Source organism: Myxocyprinus asiaticus, chromosome 28 (genome assembly GCF_019703515.2).
Source record: "Myxocyprinus asiaticus isolate MX2 ecotype Aquarium Trade chromosome 28, UBuf_Myxa_2, whole genome shotgun sequence".
Taxonomy (NCBI): domain Eukaryota; kingdom Metazoa; phylum Chordata; class Actinopteri; order Cypriniformes; family Catostomidae; genus Myxocyprinus; species Myxocyprinus asiaticus.
The window spans coordinates 42,042,136-42,065,058 of record NC_059371.1 but is presented as its reverse complement, the minus strand read 5'-3'; the positions used below and the strand labels follow the sequence as shown (position 1 = coordinate 42,065,058).

Here is a 22,923-nt window from a genome sequence, read left to right as displayed (position 1 = left end):
CTTTTAATGATGAAATATTTGGAAGTAAGAAATGCTGATTGGATTTACTGCCCTCAGTCATCTGTTACCAAACGAGATGATTTCAACCATTCTTGCAAAAGATATTTGTACAATTAAAGTATTTTCATGCATTTTTATAAAATGCCACTATTTGGAACAAAACTCATAATGGATTTAAGTGTCACAAACCATAAGTACATAAAACAGTAACAATGCTTCTTCTTACAAGTCGGACATGACGCAGTTCAGTAAGTGTGTTTCATTCACAGGAAAGAACCGGCTGAGTTCGTTCAGAAGGTAGAATTGTATGATTGCACTGTAGATTCAAAAGAATCAACTCATGAGAGTCATTTGTTCAGGAATCGGACTACACTGGTCGTGCTGTATGTTTTCTGCTATAGATTCAAAAGAACCGACTCATGAGAGTAATTTGTTCAGGAATCAGACTACACTGGTCGTGCTGTATGCTTTCTGCTATAGATTCAAAAGAACGACTCATGAGAGTCATTTGTTCAGGAATCAGACTACACTGGTCACGCTGTATGTTTTCTGCTATAGATTCAAAAGAACCGACTCATGAGAGTCATTTGTTCAGGAATCGGACTACACTGGTCGTGCTGTATGTTTTCTGCTATAGATTCAAAAGAACCGACTCATGAGAGTAATTTGTTCAGGAATCAGACTACACTGGTCACGCTGTATGTTTTCTGCTATAGATTCAAAAGAACCGACTCATGAGAGTCATTTGTTCAGGAATCAGACTACACTGGTCACGCTGTATGTTTTCTGCTATAGATTCAAAAGAACCGACTCATGAGAGTCATTTGTTCAGGAATCGGACTACACTGGTCGTGCTGTATGTTTTCTGCTATAGATTCAAAAGAACCGACTCATGAGAGTAATTTGTTCAGGAATCAGACTACACTGGTCACGCTGTATGTTTTCTGCTATAGATTCAAAAGAACCGACTCATGAGAGTCATTTGTTCAGGAATCGGACTACACTGGTCGTGCTGTATGTTTTCTGCTATAGATTCAAAAGAACCGACTCATGAGAGTAATTTGTTCAGGAATCAGACTACACTGGTCACGCTGTATGTTTTCTGCTATAGATTCAAAAGAACCGACTCATGAGAGTCATTTGTTCAGGAATCAGACTACACTGGTCACGCTGTATGTTTTCTGCTATAGATTCAAAAGAACCGACTCATGAGAGTCATTTGTTCAGGAATCGGACTACACTGGTCGTGCTGTATGTTTTCTGCTATAGATTCAAAAGAACCGACTCATGAGAGTCATTTGTTCAGGAATCGGACTACACTGGTCACGCTGTATGCTTTCTGCTATAGATTCAAAAGAACCGACTCATGAGAGTAATTTGTTCAGGAATCAGACTACACTGGTCACGCTGTATGTTTTCTGCTATAGATTCAAAAGAACCGACTCATGAGAGTCATTTGTTCAGGAATCGGACTACACTGGTCGTGCTGTATGCTTTCTGCTATAGATTCAAAAGAACCGACTCATGAGAGTCATTTGTTCAGGAATCAGACTACACTGGTTATGCTGTATGTTTTCTGCTATAGATTCAAAAGAACCGACTCATGAGAGTCATTTGTTCAGGAATCGGACTACACTGGTCGCGCTGTATGTTTTCTGCTATAGATTCAAAAGAACGACTCATGAGAGTCATTTGTTCAGGAATCAGACTACACTGGTCGTGCTGTATGTTTTCTGCTATAGATTCAAAAGAACCGACTCATAAGAGTCATTTGTTCAGGAATCAGACTACACTGGTCGTGCTGTATGTTTTCCGCTATAGATTCAAAAGAACGACTCATGAGAGTCATTTGTTCAGGAATCAGACTACACTGGTCGTGCTGTATGTTTTCTGCTATAGATTCAAAAGAACCAACTCATAAGAGTCAGTTGTTCAGGAATCAGACTACACTGGTTGTGCTGTATGTTTTCTGCTATAGATTCAAAAGAACGACTCATGAGAGTCATTTGTTCAGGAATCAGACTACACTGGTTGTGCTGTATGTTTTCTGCTATAGATTCAAAAGAACGACTCATGAGAGTCATTTGTTCAGGAATCAGACTACACTGGTTGTGCTGTATGTTTTCTGCTATAGATTCAAAAGAACGACTCATGAGAGTCATTTGTTCAGGAATCAGACTACACTGGTTGTGCTGTATGTTTTCTGCTATAGATTCAAAAGAACGACTCATGAGAGTCATTTGTTCAGGAATCAGACTACACTGGTTGTGCTGTATGTTTTCTGCTATAGATTCAAAAGAACCGACTCATGAGAGTCATTTGTTCAGGAATCAGACTACACTGGTCACGCTGTATGTTTTCTGCTATAGATTCAAAAGAACCGACTCATGAGAGTAATTTGTTCAGGAATCAGACTACACTGGTCACGCTGTATGTTTTCTGCTATAGATTCAAAAGAACCGACTCATGAGAGTCATTTGTTCAGGAATCGGACTACACTGGTCGCACTGTATGTTTTCTGCTATAGATTCAAAAGAACCGACTCATGAGAGTCATTTGTTCAGGAATCGGACTACACTGGTCGCACTGTATGTTTTCTGCTATAGATTCAAAAGAACGACTCATGAGAGTAATTTGTTCAGGAATCAGACTACACTGGTCGTGCTGTATGTTTTCTGCTATAGATTCAAAAGAACGACTCATGAGGGTCATTTGTTCAGGAATCAGACTACACTGGTCACGCTGTATGCTTTCTGCTATAGATTCAAAAGAACCGACTCATGAGAGTAATTTGTTCAGGAATCAGACTACACTGGTCACGCTGTATGTTTTCTGCTATAGATTCAAAAGAACCGACTCATGAGGGTCATTTGTTCAGGAATCAGACTACACTGGTCACGCTGTATGCTTTCTGCTATAGATTCAAAAGAACCGACTCATGAGAGTCATTTGTTCAGGAATCGGACTACACTGGTCGCACTGTATGTTTTCTGCTATAGATTCAAAAGAACCGACTCATGAGAGTCATTTGTTCAGGAATCGGACTACACTGGTCACGCTGTATGTTTTCTGCTATAGATTCAAAAGAACCGACTCATGAGAGTCATTTGTTCAGGAATCAGACTACACTGGTCGTGCTGTATGTTTTCTGCTATAGATTCAAAAGAACCGACTCATGAGAGTCATTTGTTCAGGAATCAGACTACACTGGTCGTGCTGTATGTTTTCTGCTATAGATTCAAAAGAACCGACTCATGAGGGTCATTTGTTCAGGAATCAGACTACACTGGTCGTGCTGTATGCTTTCTGCTATAGATTCAAAAGAACCGACTCATGAGAGTCATTTGTTCAGGAATCAGACTACACTGGTCGTGCTGTATGTTTTCTGCTATAGATTCAAAAGAACGACTCATGAGAGTCATTTGTTCAGGAATCAGACTACACTGGTCGTGCTGTATGTTTTCTGCTATAGATTCAAAAGAACCGACTCATGAGAGTCATTTGTTCAGGAATCGGACTACACTGGTCGCACTGTATGTTTTCTGCTATAGATTCAAAAGAACGACTCATGAGGGTCATTTGTTCAGGAATCAGACTACACTGGTCACGCTGTATGCTTTCTGCTATAGATTCAAAAGAACCGACTCATGAGAGTCATTTGTTCAGGAATCGGACTACACTGGTCGCACTGTATGTTTTCTGCTATAGATTCAAAAGAACCGACTCATGAGAGTCATTTGTTCAGGAATCGGACTACACTGGTCACGCTGTATGTTTTCTGCTATAGATTCAAAAGAACGACTCATGAGAGTAATTTGTTCAGGAATCAGACTACACTGGTCACGCTGTATGTTTTCTGCTATAGATTCAAAAGAACCGACTCATGAGAGTCATTTGTTCAGGAATCGGACTACACTGGTCGTGCTGTATGTTTTCTGCTATAGATTCAAAAGAACCGACTCATGAGAGTCATTTGTTCAGGAATCGGACTACACTGGTCACGCTGTATGTTTTCTGCTATAGATTCAAAAGAACCGACTCATGAGAGTCATTTGTTCAGGAATCGGACTACACTGGTCGCGCTGTATGCTTTCTGCTATAGATTCAAAAGAACCGGCTCATGAGAGTCATTTGTTCAGGAATCAGACTACACTGGTCGTGCTGTATGTTTTCTGCTATAGATTCAAAAGAACCGACTCATAAGAGTCAGTTGTTCAGGAATCAGAGTACACTGGTCATGCTGTATGTTTTCTGCTATAGATTCAAAAGAACCGACTCATGAGAGTCATTTGTTCAGGAATCGGACTACACTGGTCGCGCTGTATGCTTTCTGCTATAGATTCAAAAGAACCGACTCATGAGAGTCATTTGTTCAGGAATCAGACTACACTGGTTATGCTGTATGTTTTCTGCTATAGATTCAAAAGAACCGACTCATGAGAGTCATTTGTTCAGGAATCGGACTACACTGGTCGCGCTGTATGCTTTCTGCTATAGATTCAAAAGAACCGACTCATGAGAGTCATTTGTTCAGGAATCGGACTACACTGGTCGCGCTGTATGCTTTCTGCTATAGATTCAAAAGAACCGACTCATGAGAGTCATTTGTTCAGGAATCGGACTACACTGGTCGCGCTGTATGTTTTCTGCTATAGATTCAAAAGAACGACTCATGAGAGTCATTTGTTCAGGAATCAGACTACACTGGTCGTGCTGTATGTTTTCTGCTATAGATTCAAAAGAACCGACTCATAAGAGTCATTTGTTCAGGAATCAGACTACACTGGTCGTGCTGTATGTTTTCCGCTATAGATTCAAAAGAACGACTCATGAGAGTCATTTGTTCAGGAATCAGACTACACTGGTCGTGCTGTATGTTTTCTGCTATAGATTCAAAAGAACCAACTCATAAGAGTCATTTGTTCAGGAATCAGACTACACTGGTTGTGCTGTATGTTTTCCGCTATAGATTCAAAAGAACGACTCATGAGATTCATTTGTTCAGGAATCAGACTACACTGGTTGTGCTGTATGTTTTCTGCTATAGATTCAAAAGAACCGACTCATGAGAGTCATTTGTTCAGGAATCAGACTACACTGGTTGTGCTGTATGTTTTCCGCTATAGATTCAAAAGAACGACTCATGAGAGTCATTTGTTCAGGAATCAGACTACACTGGTTGTGCTGTATGTTTTCTGCTATAGATTCAAAAGAACCGACTCATAAGAGTCAGTTGTTCAGGAATCAGACTACACTGGTCACGCTGTATGTTTTCTGCTATAGATTCAAAAGAACCGGCTCATGAGAGTCATTTGTTCAGGAATCAGACTACACTGGTCGTGCTGTATGTTTTCTGCTATAGATTCAAAAGAACCGACTCATGAGAGTCATTTGTTCAGGAATCAGACTACACTGGTCTCACTGTTTGTTTCAGTCTGTAGATAAAAAAAAAAAAAAAATTAGTGTTTAGTTTAGTGTAATATCATCCAGCACAAAAGAGCCGCTAAAGAGCTTAGTGCGACCGTTCAAATCCACCTTACATAAGTGGAACATCACATGATATTGCTTTCGCTAGATGCTTAGGTCGTAATAACACCAGGAGAGATCTGAGCATCTGTAATGATATACTGAGATTTTTACAGGTGAAAACGTGTCACTGTTTGGGATTTACGTGCCCTCGCTCACCCGAGACCTGCGTTCTTCAGAGACAGAGAAACGTGTCATCAGCAGAGGAGATAACGCATATCAAAACAATCTTTACTGTAGTCTACACATTGTGCCTCAGCAAGACTTAATCTCGCCGCTAATGTGTCAGCAGAACTGGAGCTGATCATGTCCCACAACACACATTTACATTCATGTAACAGATCATAAACAGCTCAAGAATGTCAGTGATGTAGATGTCAATCATATGTGCTGTTGACGTTCATATACCTCACTTAACTAGTTGTCTGCATAATCAATGAGCACATCTACATGTATGATCTTATGCTTAATGAAACAACAATCATGTAAACGCCTGACACGGCTTTCCTTTATCAGAGTAAAGTCATAATCATATTGAGCAAAAAATGATCAGCATACGTGCATTTTTGCCCATTACACCTTTATAACCGTCTTATCCAACATTTCAAAGAAACAATTCAAATGCTCATTTTTTATATCAGTTTTTAGGTTTGCACTAGTAAAAACGGTATTTCTTGAAATAATAAATGACATCATTACTCACGGAAATGCACATTTATTTTAGATCAAAAATGCTATTTTAACTTGTAGAAGTGGGCTGTTGATCTGTCATTCAATGGTATTCATATCTGGTGTTCAAAATGCAATTAGTCTGTAATTAATCGCTTGCTGGTTGAAATTCCAATTTTACAAGTTGGACGTTTACAAAAATAATTTTAAGATTTACACAATTTAATTTGGTAACAAAATTACCTCTAGTTGAATTAAGAAATCTTTAATAAAATAATAATAATAATAAAAAAAACTAAATATAAAAATAATAATAATAATTTAATTTTGTTAAAAAATTACACAATTCAATTTGTTGGAATTTTATTATGAAATTTAAATGCGTAAATCACACACACATACACACACACACACACACACATTTCTCAATACACACATACAAAAGAACTCTGACATCCATACCAACACACTCACACAATTTTAGCTGCATAATTTATTGAATTGGCCTGCAGTGCTCTATAATACAGCAAACAGAAAATAGGGGAAAAGTATGTATTTGCTCCATAGGCTAAACATGAGAAATGGCGCCATCTGTTGTAAAATATTAAAAATGTAAATTTTGAAGCCAGGGCTCCTGAATGAGAGCATAATATCATAGAATTCATGATTTTATGCTTTAATGGCACTGGGATCAAATATTGCCGTTTTAATGGGTTTCAATGGAGACATTTTTGTCATGAAGGTCCTGAGTGTAACTATTTTGTGTACACAGTGTATTATAGATGTATTATAGGAACTGAGGTTGAAATATCAAAATTCCCCCCAAAATACACACCTTTAGTAAAATTAACACAGCCAAAATGATCGAAAAAACAAAAATGAAAAAGACAAAAATGTCCCGAAGATCACACAAGGGTTAATTATCCAACAACATGTGTGGTCATGTAAATGCATTAAATGGTGTTCTTTGATCGGTGTAAGGTCATAAACAGCTTACGAATAAACCATTCGACACGGGTAAATTTTTCCCCATTACCCTGATTTGGCATTACTTACTGACTCATCCAATGTGCACACGTGTTGTGCGCATGCCTCTTCACAGTTTCGACATCCAAGCAGAGAATAACGCGATTATTTCAAATCTCACGTAAATGCGATTTTCTTGCTTTGTCTGATTTTTTTAAATAATCTGATTTTGGGGAGTTATCAGTGTATTGCTGTGCATGTAAACATGCTCAATGACAGAACTGAAAAAAACAAACATTTTTTATCCCCTTTTCTCCCAAGTTGGAATGCCCAATTCCCACTACTTAGTAGGTCCTCGTGGTGGCGCGGTTACTCACCTCAATCCGGGTGGCGGAGGACAAGTCTCAGTTGCCTCCGCTTCTGAGACCGTCAATCCGTGCATCTTATCACGTGGCTCGTTGTGCATGACACCGCGGAGACTCACAGCATGTGGAGGCTCATGCCACTCTCCGTGATCCACGCACAACTTACCACACGCCCCATTGAGAGCGAGAACCCCTAATCGCGACCACAAGGAGGTTACCCCATGTGACACTACCTTCCCTAGCAACCGGGCCAATTTGGTTGCTTAGGAGACCTGGCTGTAGTCACTCAGCATGCCCTGGATTCGAACTTGCGACTCCAGGGGTGGTAGTCAGCATCAATACTCGCTGAGCTACTCAGGCCCCCTGTTCAAATTTTTCATATATGTAATGCCGCCTGATCTAAATAACATTACACAGATATTTAACACGTTTGGCTGCAGTTTCCCAGTGAAATGTCCAGCGGGGGGCGCCAAAAAGCGAGTGAAATAGTGTCATAATCAGACGAGGTTTTTAAGTTAAATATTAGACAGAGGATTTAATGAGTAAAACGTGCCTCTCTAACCTAAAACTTAAACCTAAATCTAACCAATAGTGTCCTAAAAGCAAATGAGAGGTGAACAAATCAGACATCCTTCCCCTAAACCAACACCTAAAACTAACCGATAATGTTTTAAAAGCAAATGTGAAATGGAAAGCAAATTTTCTGAAGCAACCACATCATTTCGTCTCACATGTCGGCTTGCGTGCACGACTGGACTCCAAAGTCCAACACTGTATCAGGTGAGCTACCACGCAGGCTAATCACATTGGAATAAGTGTGTAAATGTAGTTGGGTCTATAATACAAATGTTAAAATGTGTAATGTTTTAAATGATGCATTATAGTATACAGTAGATTCAATATCATAACAGCCCTGTGTGAGTAACAGAGCAAAAGTGTTTATGAGGTCATAATCAGCCGTTGTAGACGTTGTGAAAGTGTATAAAATGCATGCTTGTTGTAGCATTCATTTCACCAGGAAATGTAAAAGTCAGTTTGCAAAAATATAGTTATTGTAACGTTCACTCGATGAGACTTTGTGATTTGCTTGTTTGTTTGTTTGCATGGTAGTCAGTTGGTAGCGGCTTGCCGTGCATTCCCATGTCCCAGAATTCCCATGTGGAGAAAGTCTGGAATCCTCTGGCAAGTCTACAGCTGTAATTAAACGCTGCCGTTTGAGTTTTGACCTCTCGCTAGAAAAACACACTTGCTCTGAGTAGCAGGTGGTGTGTACGCCAATGTTTGTGACCGTGGCATAACTGCACACTGGCATTGTGGCATTGTTTTGTGTGAAAGTGTTTGAGCGGCAAGGAACACCAGCCTGTAATCCACAAACATATTGTGCAGGAGACCAGCGCCTCTATTTTGAGAGAATGTGAATGATTCCTTGAGAACACTCCCTGGTTTCTTGGCTTAGGAGATGCTTGTGTGGGGTTGTGCTGTGTTTAGTTGCATTTTTACATATATTAGTTTGTATACTTTTATTTCTTGAGAGACTGATGTAACTCTGACCTGTGCAAATGGAGTCCAAAAGACTGCAAATACTACTTTGAAAGCATCAAAGTAACTTACAAAGATATCCTGAATTTCCAACGATAAAAGATCACTTTTGCTGCAGGTTTTGAGTTGTTTGTAGTTTGTACTTGTAACCTAGAAAACATGTTATTGGTGATATCTGTGGGGTCATTGCACTTAAAACTGTGATGCAAAGTCCAGTCCAACTGGATATGCTCTCACAGTCTGTGTACAAATAGAACAGTAGATCAGATTTATCCAGTGAAGCGTTTAACTAACCAAATAAATTCTTTCAATGGAAAGCCAGTAAGCTCACACGAAGGTTGCCAAGACCTCTGGGAAAGAGCGTATTACCTGGAAAGCACCGCAAACCGTTTTAAAGCATTTTATTTGTGTGCAAACATGATAAATCATAAATGTATTAACATTACAAAAACATTCATTGCTGTTAGAGTGAATTCATATAAGTATGAAAATGATTTTGGAAGTGTTTTGAGTGATCTAACGTGACGAACTTGCATGTTTTGTGCTAATCTCAGAGGATACGCACGAAACAGGGTTATTGTACTGTAGTTGTGCTTTTTCAAATTATAATTTTTTTATTCTATTTAAATGCATTTTAAGTTTCAGGTTCGTTTTAGGCCACTTTCACAGTAACCTGTTTTCGTTTGAAAACGTGCGTTTGTTTTTTGTTTTTGTTTCCTAACGTCGTCGTTGTTTTCCAATGTTGAAATGGAGAGCATTTTCTAAACGTTTTCTTTTCGGCGGAGGAAAACTATGAGAGGCATAAACGTAGCAAAATTAGTTTTTAGCCACTTTTCAGTTTCATATATATATTCAGTTTACAAGAACTACTTTCCCTCTTTCGTTTTAGTTTTAGCATATGACAAACTCTGTTTTCAGTTTCCGTACGTCATTCGGAAGAACACAAGAGGTGTAAATTTAGTGAAATTAATGCGTTTTTAAATGTAATAGTGTGGGCGTGGACTTTGTTTCAGTTTAATTTTATTTCAAATCCACATTTCATTTTCTTTTTTTATTTAATTTAAGTAAATAGAGTTAAGTCCTCTGCGATTATATATATTTTTGCAGTTTATAAAAATGTTTTGAAAAATGTTCGTTTTAGTTTTAGCACGATAAACTTAGTTTTTCAGTTTCCTAACATTATTGTTTTCCAAAGTATGCGATAATGGAGAGCATTTTCGAAACGTTTTCTTTTCGGCAGTGGAAAACAACCAGAGGTGTGAACGTAGCGAAATTCGTTTTTCTTTCAAGGCTTTTTTTCCCAGTTTTTTTAAATTTAGTTTAACTACTTATAGTTAAGTACTCTGCAGTATTTTGTTTTTCAGTTTAGTTTTTTTAAGTTTTAGCGTATGTCAAACTCTGTTTTCAGTTTCCGAATGTCTTCTCTTTCCAAAGTATGCGGTAACGCGGAGTAAAAACACAAGAGGTGTAAATTTAGCTAAATGAATGCATTTTTAAATGTATTAGTGTGGACATGGCTTTTGTTAGTTTCAGTTTAATTTAGTAGCCACATTTCTGTTTCTTTTTCTATTTAGTTTAAGTAAATAGAGTTAAGTACTCTGCGATTATATATATTTTTGCAGTTTATAAAAATGTTTGAAAAACATTGTTTTAGTTTTAGCACGATAAACTTCGTTTTTTAGTTTCCTAACATTATTGTTTTCCAAAGTATGCGATAATGGAGAGCGTTTTCGAAACGTTTTCTTTTCGACAGTGGAAAACATCGAGAGGCGTAAACGTAGCAAAATTAGTTTTTCTTTCAAGGCTTTTTTTCAGTTTTTATTTTTATTTAGTTTAACTACTTATAGTTAAGTGCTCTGCAATATTTTTTTTTCAGTTTAGTTTTTTTAAGTTTTAGCATATGACAAATTCTGTTTTCAGTTTCATTTTTTTTTCAGTTTACGAAAATGTTTTAAAACAGTAGTTATTCAGTTGGTGTAAACGTAGTAAAAAGGTGTAAACGTAGTAAAATTAATGCATTTCTTTTTTTATGAAAATATATTAGTGTGGACGTGGCCTTCGTTAGTTTCAGTTTAATATTTATTTCAAGACCACATTTCTGTTTAATTTTTTTATTTAGTTGAGGTAAATATAGTTCAGTACTCTGCAATATTAGTTTTCTTCTGTTTACGGCAATGTTTTTAAAACAGTAGTTTTCGTCTTTGGTTTTAGTTTTAGCATGACAAACGTAATTTTCAGTTTCCTAACCTCATCGTTTTCCAAAGTATGCAGTAATGAATGGTGTTTTCGAAACTTTGTTTTCGGTGGGGCAAAACGCAGGTGTAGCGTGGATGAGAGTCATAAACGTAGAAAATTAAATGCATTTTCAAAAAGAACGTGGCCTTAGTATGTTTTAGCAATGGATTGTTAGTTTCAGTTTAGCTTTTATTTCATGGCCACATTTCTATTTCATTTTTGTTTAAATTAGTTTAAGTAATTATAGTGAATTACTATGCATTATTTATTTATTTATTCATTTTACAGAAATGTTTTTAAAACAAGAGTTTTCGTCTTTTGTTGTACTTTAAGGATACGATAATAACCATGGCGGTTATAAAGCTACACAAGGTATCTTAAATTGGGCAGCTCTTCTGAACCAAACACCCTGGATTAGTCATTAGCATTCGTAACTTTAGCGTTTCGCAGGTTATATGTAGAAATTCGTTTAGTGACAGTATTCGTTTCTTTTCATAGCGCCAATGGAGTGGGTCCCTGGGTCGTCCGGTGTTGCTCTACAGGAACCCTGCACACGTCAGACCCCCTTCAACCACATTACCGTCTCCAAGAAACGTAACTGGCTACAACAAAGCTGCGCCCGGCCGTTCCTGCACCCTGAGAATGCAACAGCACCCCCTGCAGCAGAGGAGGATCATACACACCCACAAATATACAACATTGGCCAGCCTTCGAAAGCACCACCTCGACCCCGGCGCCTCCCATTACCTGCCGCCAGCATCAAACCCAGTCGAATCTCGTCCCAGCCGCCACATCGCCCAGATCCAGCTGAGGAGAACGATGCAGACGATGAAGGAGAGATCTGGTACAACCCCATTCCTGAGGATGAGGAGGGTGCCGTTCCTCACGACGTCCCTGCCAACAGAGAGGCCCAAATGAAGGTGACCCGCAGGGTGGCCGCTGGACGTACGAATGGAGGGGCGGCAGACAGACGTCGTGCGAAAGAGGAGTGTGTGGGCGGTGAGGAGAGTTGCAGGGAGACGCCGCAGTCGGGTGTTTTGCATTCCAACGAAACCTTCCAGCTGCACAGACAGATGTTTGCGTGCAAGACACAAGAGGAGAGCCTCGCCATCAGAGCGACAGGTAAACCCGTCTGTCTCTTTCCATACCTCACTTATCTGAAGATCTCGCTCTTGCTCTGTCCAAAACATAGCCTTGCTGTCTACTGCCTTTATAGGGAACTATCTTCTAAGTTAGCTTTAGCATGTTGGCAAACTAACAAAGTGAAGCATTAAAATACATAGTTTTAATTTTTAATTGCAGGAAATATAAGAAATGGAATTTTGAAATGACTGTTTCCAGGTTTGGAAAGTCTTGGAAATGGATAAAATCTTAAATTACATGTGCAATAGGACTGGGCGAGACTGTGAATATTTATGATATTATTGCGATGATTTTGCCGGTGATATGAAATTAGGCAATATCGGGAATATTTTGATGATTTTAATGCTCTTTTTATTTGGCCACTGCATTTCTAAAAGATTACTTGACTTGATAAATACACACTGCACTTTCAGTTTTTCGCCAAAATAAGTTCCAAGTAAAGGTGAAATAAATGCAACAGTGGGGCCTGGATAGCTCAGCGAGTATTGACGTTGACTACCACCCCTGGAGTCACGAGTGACTCCAGCCAGGTCTCCTAAGCAACCAAATTGGCCCGGTTGCTAGGGAGGGTAGAGTCACATGGGGTAACCTCCTCGTGGTTGCGATTAGTGGTTCTCGCTCTCAATGGAGCGCGTGGTAAGTTGTGCGTGGATCACGGAGAGTAGCATGAGCCTCCACATGCTGTGAGTCTCCGCGGTGTCATGCACAACGAGCCACGTGATAAGATGCGCGGATTGATGGTCTCAGAAGCGGAGGCAACTGAGACTTGTCCTCCGCCACCCAGATTGAGGCGAGTAACCGTGCCACCACGAGGACTTAGTAGGTAGTGTGAGTTAGGCATTCCAAATTGGGGAGAAAATGGGATAAAATTAAAAAATCTTCAAAATAATAATAATAGTAGTTCTAATAATTAAGTATTATATTATACAAACAAACTTTACTGGGTCCTACAGTTATAATATATTATTATAATGATATTAATATTATTGTAATAATTATTACAGTAGTATTAAAATAATATTCAATGAGTAAAGTTGTGTTTTTTGCATAGTCTTATCATTTACAACTGTATATGTATCTAAATACTGCTTTTATTACAGTATTGTTCTTTATTGGTGCATATAAATGAAAATGATTAATTATCATTCCTCCTTCATTTAGTAAAAAACTGTGGAAAACATGCATTCATTATTTTTAACTAGCTTTTTATTTTATGCATTAAACATTTTAAATCTACAGTCTGCACAAAGGAGTTAACCTGGTCAATGTCACCGAATTGCTCATTAGATTTTCATCAACTATATGTACTTTGAATCTATTTGGCTCCAGTGGCTGTTTGGATGAAGTCAGATCAAATACATAATCACTGAGATCTATATTGAATATCGTCAATAGGCTGAAAAATATGAATTCATAATTTTTGTAACCATGGCACTAATATACAGTTGGGAAATCCTGTAATAGGTTAAATTCAGATTTATCTGTATGCTTTTCAGTATTAAATAAAATAAATGTATTATCAGCATCATCGCAATCTACCTTAAACAACAAACATATTGCCCTTTTTCATGCAAATGTCGGCAAAACGATTTTTCGATCTTGGGATGCCTTAACATGCTGTCTGCTAGGAGCCTCTCTCTCTGTTATCTGTCACTGTATCTCTTCACCTGTCTGACTGCGGGGTGTTTTTCCTGTATGTGTGTTTTGGAGTCAGCAGTGTTCACACGGGATGTTTGATGTTTCCTGCTGTAGTCGTACCTGTCGTTTTAATGAGTACCTGCCGTCAGACGGGTGACTGACAGCCGCCTGTCTCTTTCACAGCTCTGTTTGCTCACTGTAACTGACAGACGCTCATTTCTTTAATGTAGAAGGATGAGTTTGCCACCACTGGGGAAGAAATTTCTCCTCAAAGGAAAAACAAAACCTGATCAAACCACCTTGTGAAGAGGAAGGAAAGTGTTTATAAAGGGGTTACATAGTGTCATAATGCATATGCACAAATGAAAAAGTTGTACTTACAGATTTACTTTTGACTGTTATGAGATTTGAGAATGTTCTAAGGAGCGTCTGTGTGTTTCAGTGGAAGCAAAAATTAGCTTGTTTGATTAGTGACCTAGAAATAGTGCAGAATCTTCTATATTTCTACTTTTTGTGTCATAACTTTTCACTTTTTTCAAAATCCTAAATTATTTATAATTATACGCAACCAAATCTAATCCCCAAAGTGATAATAATAATAATAATAATAATAATGAAAGTAATTAATAATTCATTAATTGAACAATAAAGTAATTTATTAATTTAATTATATTATAATAATTATTACAATTAGGGATGTGCCCAAAGCCAAATACCTTATTCAGAAAAGCACGAATAATGACTTCATAACAAATACCAGATTCATCCAAATAATGGAAAAAATATTTGTATGACTGATTATCCAAAAAGCACAAGGATAAAGCGACATTTTAAATAAACATATCCAAAATTACGACAAATGTATGAATCTATGCAGCCAGTATTTCTAAAGTGTAAACCTGATGAATGAAAATGCGCACGGTGTGATTTCAGATCCGGATGTGCACGGTCTCGACTCTTTTAATTGTGCTCATCTGGAGCTTATCAAGTGTAACGTTAATTATGACATCATATACACGTTCCACTTCTTGAAATGTCTGTTAATGCATCACACGATTCACAAGTGATTCCCATACATTTCACGTCGGAGCCCGTATATCCGTCTCTTAAAGGTGACCACATTTATATCCACATCAGCAATTAAGGTAACTAACTGGTTAAAACTTTATTCCGAGAAACAGTTCAAATGCTCCATAGAGTATTCATCTATTCGGAATATTCGTCTTTACGTAAAACGAAGAAACTGAAACACGCTCTGTCTTTATATTGGTGTCTTATCGTAAAAATTCCTGATAGATTTACGGGACTTTCACCTGTTTGTAGGCTATATTGATTTTATTTTAATTTACTTTAATGTTTGAATTTGTATTTATTTTTCACTTGCTTGACATTTCACATTTTACTTGACACCTCTTGCTTGAATAATGTTGTTATTCATGCACAGACAAACAAAAATACTGTTTAATGCAGATATTAATATCTGAAATACCTGGAGAAACCACAACATATTCCACAGTTAATGTAGCCTACAAATTCAGCTTCATCTGGTATGAAAAAATAATAAAATAATATTTTTTTTAAATAATAGTTGTATTATAATAATAATAATAATAATAATAATTATTATTATTAAATGAGTGAGGTTGTGGTTTTAACGCACCTTGTGCATTTACAAAAAAAAATTTTTGTATGTAAATAATGCTTTTTATTATTGTATTGTTCTTTATTGGTGCATATAATATATCTTCTATATATCTCCTTTTTGTGTCATAAGTTTTGTTAAACATTTTTCAAAATCCTAAATTATTTATAATAATATACAAACAAATCTAATTCTCATAATAATAATAAAATTAACAATAACATAAATAATAAATCGGTAATATATTACAATAAAAAACTTCAATTATAATATATTATAATAATAGTATTAATATTACAATAATATTAAAATAAATATTACAGTAGTATAACAGTAATATTCAATGAGTGAATTTGTAGTATTTTCACACCCTGTTCATTCACAAAAAAAAATATTATAATAATAATGCTTTTTATTACAGTATTGTTTTTTATTGGTGCAATGATGCATGTAAATGAAAATGTTAAAATAGCATTCTTTCATTCACTGAAAAACTGTGGAAAACATGCATTCATTATTTTTTATGCTTTTTATATCATGTATTAAATAGTTTCAGTCTACAGTCTGTACAAAGGAGTTAACATGGTCAATTGCTAACTTGATTAGTGACCTAAATATCTTCTATATCACTTCTATTTGTGTAATATCTTTTGTCAAACATCTTTTATAAATATTATTTATATTTAGCCATATACATACAAGGGTGTTTGACACACATTACAGAGCTTTTAATGAAAGTGTTAATGTGCGGACTCATATAGAGTGTCATATAATCCATCTCAGGACTCTTGTGGCTCTATATTTAGGCTCATATGAATGTGTGACATTATTTACTAATAGAGTCATGACTATTTAAGATGGTTGTCAGCAAACTAGTGAAGCTGTCAGCGTGTAGCACGCCTCATGTAGCTGTTTGTTCTATTGAAGACATGGACAAATGCTACAAGATTTAACAACAATAATTATAATATCTGGATACAGTTGAAGTCAGAAGTTTACATACACTTAGATTGAAGTCATTAAAACAAATTTTTTTAACCACTCCACAGATTTATTATTAGCAGACTATAGTTTTGGCAAGTTGTTTAGGACATCTACTTTGTGCATGACACAAGTGATTTTTCCAACAACTGTTAACAGACAGATTGTTTCACTTTTAATTGACTATATCACAGTTCCAGTGGATCAGAAGTTTACATACACTAAGCTAACTGTGCTTTTAAGCAGCTTGGAAAATTCCAGAAAATGATGTCAAGCCTTTAGACAATTAGCCAATTAGCTTCTGATAGGTGTACTGAATTGGAGATGTACCTGTGGATGTATTTTAAGGCCTACCTTCAAACTCAGTGCCTCTTTGCTTGAAATCATGGGAAAAGAAAAAAAAATCATCCAAGATCTCAGAAAAAAATTTAGTGGACCTCCACAAGTCTGGTTCATCCTTGGGAACAATTTCTGAATGCCTGAAGGTACCACGTCCATCTATACAAACAATAGTGCGCAAGTATAAACACCATGGGACCATGCAGCCATCATACCGCTCAGGAAGGAGACGCATTCTGTCTCCAAGAGATGAACGTAGTTTGGTGTGAAAAGTGCAAATCAATCCCAGAACAACAGCAAAAGACCTTGTGAAGATGCTGGAGGAAACAGGTAGACAAGTATCTATATCCACAGTAAAACGAGCCTTATATCGACATAACCTGAAAGGCTGCTCAGCAAGGAAGAAGCCACTGCTCCAAAACTGCAATAAAAAAGCCAGACTACAGTTTGCAAGTGCACATGGGGATAAAGATCTTACTGTTTGGAGAAATGCCCTCTGGTCTGATTAAACAAATTTTGAACTGTTTGGCCATAATGGCCATCGTTATGTTTGGAGGAAAAAGGGTGAGGCTTGCAAACTGAAGAACACCATTCCAACCGTGAAGCATGGGGGTGGCAGCATCATGTTGTGGGGGTGCTTTGCTGCAGGAGGGACTGGTGCACTTCACAAAATAGATGGCATCATGAGGAAGGAAAATTATGTGGATATATTGAAGGAACATCTCAAGACATCAGCCAGGAAGTTAAAGCTCGGTCACAAATGGGTCTTCCAAATGGACAATGACCTCAAGCATACCTCCAAAGTTGTGGCAAAATGGCTTAAGGACAACAAAGTCAAGGTATTGGAGTGGCCATCACAAAGCCCTGACCTCAATCCGATAGAAAATTTGTGGGCAGAACTGAAAAAGCGTGTGCGAGCAAAGAGTCCTACAAACCTGACACAGTTACACCAGTTCTGTCTGGAGGAATGGGCCAAAATTCCAGCAACTTATTGTGAGAAGCTTGTGGAAGGCTCCCCAAAATATTTGACCCAAGTTAAACAATTTAAAGGCAATGCTACCAAATACTAACAAAGTGTATGTAAACTTCTGACCCACTGGGAATGTGATGAAAGAAATAAAAGCTGAAATAAATCATTCTCTCTACTATTATTCTGACATTTCACATTCTTAAAATAAAGTAGTGATCCTAACTGACCTAAGACAGGGAATGTTTTCTAAGATTAAATGTCAGGAATTGTGAAAAACTGAGTTTAAATGTATTTGGCTAAGGTGTATGTAAACTTCTGACTTCAACTGTATGTTAAATAACCTCATTACATGGGTCTCTGGAATACTCAATTCTGATTGGTTAATGGCGCCATCTAGTGGTCTGATATTTCTGAGTTACAACCGCACATCCACGTATCAGACCGCTCATCCGGATTTTGCGAGTCATCTTTACTACTTCTCGAATCACTGTGTGATCTCTACAAGTTAGCTAATAAAATAATTTAAACTCAAATCAATGTTTCATTTCTATTTATTTTACAAGTAGTAATAAGCTGAATAATGAGTAATGCAGTCATTTTCACAAACTAAACATGAACTGAACTCTAATGCAAACCGGAGGTTGCTTTCAGCTGTTCAGCGATTTATTTCTTCTCACACAATTACATAATTTCAACAGAAATCAATATTTTATGTCCATGTATTTATTTATTTATTTGATTAGTAGCCAGGTAATAAGTGGGAAAATGTACAGTCAGCCGGTTGTTATCGCGGTTCAGTCCGCATCGGAGTCCTGATCATCCTGTCGGTGTTTATTTTGTGATAACAACCGGCTGGCTGTACATTATCCCTTACATAATGTTCAATAATACTTATTGTATTAATATACAGAACATGAACCCTTTTTACTGTGGGAACAATACCTCTGACTAACTGTTTATTTTAATAGTTATTATAAAAATTCTGTTTAATTTCAATTAAATTCGATGGAATTTTGTTATGAAATTGAAATGCGTAACTCTTAAAAACAGGCAAAAATATTTTTTGAGTGTAATTGAATTTAACCAAATTGGGAAATCAATGGCAATATCAGCCCTGTAAATATGAGTTGATGCTGATTTATTGTTATAAAATGAATAAAATGATTTCACATAAAAGTAATTTTATAAGGTGAGCAATAAAAAATATTGAAAGAAAGCCCCTAAATTAAATTTCAGGGGGGCGAATATTGCCCCTAAATGGAAAAGTGAATTTCTGACTATTGTGCAAGTATTCATACAACATACTGAAGAACTAGTAAGAGTAGTATGCTAGTATGTAATATGCTCTTCTGAAAGCACTAGGGCTGGGCGATATGTAAAAATGTTAGCGCTAATCACCTTCAAAAATATCGCGATATATGATTATATGACAGCCTCCCCTGCTGAGAGTCGGTGAATATTTTTGCTTTATTGATTTTATTTAAAAATGTAATTAATTTATTGAAACACGAAAAGCATAAACAAAAGACATTTTGAAATTCAAACTGTACTTTAAACTATATGAAACAAGCATTAAAATAACGAAGTGATCAAAAAATCACTGTTTAATATATTTGCTGACTTCCCAGATCCATGGTTTTGCCATTTCCCGATATCGTCGATCATCATCCTGTCAGTTGAGTGTCGTAATAGGCTTTGGGATTTTGTAAGTTATTGTCGATATCCGATAACATCGTCCTATCACCCCGCCCTTGAATGCATAGTGCCACATTCAGGTGTTGCTCTGTTCTGGTATCGATCACCAAACTTTCAGCATCAAATCAATTCCCGCTTTACGGTTCTTCTCTCAAATATTGTTGCTCTCAAATATGTCACATTACGGAAGTGAAACGGGTTGTGAGCGCTGTTTCATGTTGACTTTTTTGTGCATTTTAGCACATTTACATCCTGATATGGTGGAGTTCTTCAGCGTGTGTGACAGAGAGTGTGTTTGACTTGCATTGGCCATGTTTGTGTGTGTGTGTGTGTGTGTGTGTGTGTGTGTATGAGGTGTGTGTGTGTTTAAGGTTCTGTTCCGAATGGTGGGGTGTGTTCCATTCCGGAACTTTCCACGTGTGTTGTTGACTTTAGCTCTGGCCTACGAGAGCTTCCACAACACCCACCCTAAACATGAGCAAGAGACAGACAGACAGATGTTTGAGCACTCTCTGAGTTTTTACATTAGTGATGACATGGGGAAGGTTGTGCTCCTGATAATCCCGTGGGTGGCAGGTAACTAGATCTGAGTGTGGCATTAAAATTTAAAATGGCTTCTGTCGGTCTATAATTAGTGTGTGAGCAGACCGACCCACTGCACCTGTGTGTGTGTGTGTGAAAACAGGTCACATATTTAATTCTGAAGGTCTTTAGTTGCATGTAGCGATGTGTATACCGCAAAATTTGCTCTTTTGAGAGAAACATAAGGTTTAAAGTAACGTTAAATCCAATCCGTAAACTTTAAAATATTCACAGCCACAAGACATAAACAATATATCTATTTATATGATTTTAGTGTGAGAAAATTGTTTACTTACCTTTTCTCTGCAAAGTTATACTGTATCTAATATTACAACTTCGTTGTCGTTATTGGCTATAACTTTACCCAGATAAGGTTAGTGAATGATTTTATAGCACTGAAATCATGTTAACGTATATTATTTACATTTCGCGGCTATACTTTTGAAACATTGTGTATTTTAGTGTGTTTTGATTGGCCCCATTCACTTCCATTGTAAGTGCCGCACTATAATCACTATTTTTTGCTTTTTATGTAATGAATGAGGAGGAGTCTATAATTTTTTGTGGTAATTAACATTATGTCACAAATGCTGTAGATTGAGCATGTATTGAACCTGTAATATTCCTCTGAATCTTTTTTTATTTGATCAATAAACATAAGTCTGGGGCCTGGGTAGCTCAGTGGTAAAAGACGCTGACTACCACCCCTGGAGTTCGCTAGTTCGCTAGTTCGAATCCAGGGCGTGCTGAGTGACTCCAGCCAGGTCTCCAACCAACCAAATTGGCCCGGTTGCTAGGGAGGGTAGAGTCACATGGGGTAACCTCCTCGTGGTCGCTATAATGTGGTTTGTTTTCTGTGGGGCGTGTGGTGAGTTGAGTGTGGATGCCGCGGTGGATGGCATGAAGCCTCCACACGCGCTATGTCTCCGTGGCAACGCGCTCAACAAGCCACATGATAAGATGGGTGGATTGACGGTCTCAGACATGGAAGACATGGAGCGAATCACTACGTGACCATGAGGACTTAAAAGCGCACTGGGAATTGGGTATTCCAAATTGGGTGAAAAAGGGGAAAAAATCCAAAAAAATAAATAAAAAAATAACACATAAGTCTGAAGTTACTTTAAAAACAACATGGAACAGCATTTTTATACCTATAAAAGATTTCAAGCTGCAACCCCCCCACCCCCCCAAAATAAGATGGATGGACAGATAGATAGATAGATAGATAGATAGAATGGATGATAGATAGATAGATAGATAGATAGATAGATAGATAGATAGATAGATAGAATGGTGGATAGATAGATAGATAGATAGATAGATAGATAGATAGATAGAATGGTGGATAGATAGATAGATAGATAGATAGATAGAATGGTGGATAGATAGATAGATAGATAGATAGATAGATAGATAGATAGATGGAATGGTGGATAGATAGATAGATAGATAGATAGAATGGTGGATAGATAGATAGATAGATAGATAGATAGATAGATAGATAGATAGATAGATAGAATGGTGGATAGATAGATAGATAGATAGATAGATAGATAGATAGATAGATAGATAGAATGGTGGATAGATAGATAGATAGATAGATAGATAGATAGATAGATAGATAGATAGATAGAATGGTGGATAGATAGATAGATAGATAGATAGATAGATAGATAGATAGATAGATAGAATGGTGGATAGATAGATAGATAGATAGATAGAATGGTGGATAGATAGATAGATAGATAGATAGATAGATAGATAGAATGGTGGATAGATAGATAGATAGATAGATAGATAGATAGATAGATAGAATGGTGGATAGATAGATAGATAGATAGATAGATAGAATGGTGGATAGATAGATAGATAGAATGGTGGATAGATAGATAGATAGATAGATAGATGGAATGGTGGATAGATAGATAGATAGATAGATAGATAGGTCTTTCTGCTTTCTATTGGCCTCTTCATATCTCTCTCTCTCTCTCTGTCTCAGATTAACAGAATCAGGTCTTTGTTTTATCCGGGCGGGTAAGTAGCAGATCAAACAGCGGGTGCTGAGGGAGACCCTGAGCTACAGCAACAGAGACAAACATGTCATGTGATCAGAGAGAGGAAGGAAAACAATCTTATTTTCATGTATGACTTTAATAGAAATCTGATTTGTCAGCCGTTGCTTAATGACTGCGGTCACACACTGCTGCTGTTGCTGCTGCGGCGATTCCTGCACTCGTAAAATGAATCTAGTAATCTTGAGAGGAAGAGAGAATTATGCTGAGGCTGATGCAGCAATTTAACCGCAAGTGCTCTTGGCCACTGAAAGTCCTCTGTGAAGTTCTGGAATATCTCCATGCTCTGGAATGTTCCACAGATGTTTTGTGCTTTTGATTTGTGAGACTGAGCTGCAAAGGAACTTTTGGGGATATAAGTAGTTTTTCTGTTATGTGTGTTTGAAGAGTAAATGGTAATCGTGACCTGAACGTGAGCAAACAGGCGAGAAGGAATAATGGGTAATGGGTTGAGATTGCTGAATAATATATATATATATTATGATTATAAGTGTCTTATAACCAATATGCAGAACCGATTTTTTATGAGTTTTACTTCTGCTTTTTGGCAAAATAATA

The 22,923-nt window shown here is 37.2% G+C and overlaps 1 protein-coding gene across 1 annotated transcript in view; it reads left to right on the top strand.

Annotated features, from left to right (window-relative positions):
* LOC127418553 (rho GTPase-activating protein SYDE2-like) overlaps positions 1–22,923 on the top strand; it is a 58,371-nt gene that overhangs the window by 8,467 nt on the left and 26,981 nt on the right. Inside the window, exon 2 of the mRNA XM_051659130.1 lies at positions 11,799–12,422. Coding sequence (XP_051515090.1) covers positions 11,799–12,422 — 624 coding nt within the window. The remainder of the gene's footprint in view (positions 1–11,798; positions 12,423–22,923) is intronic.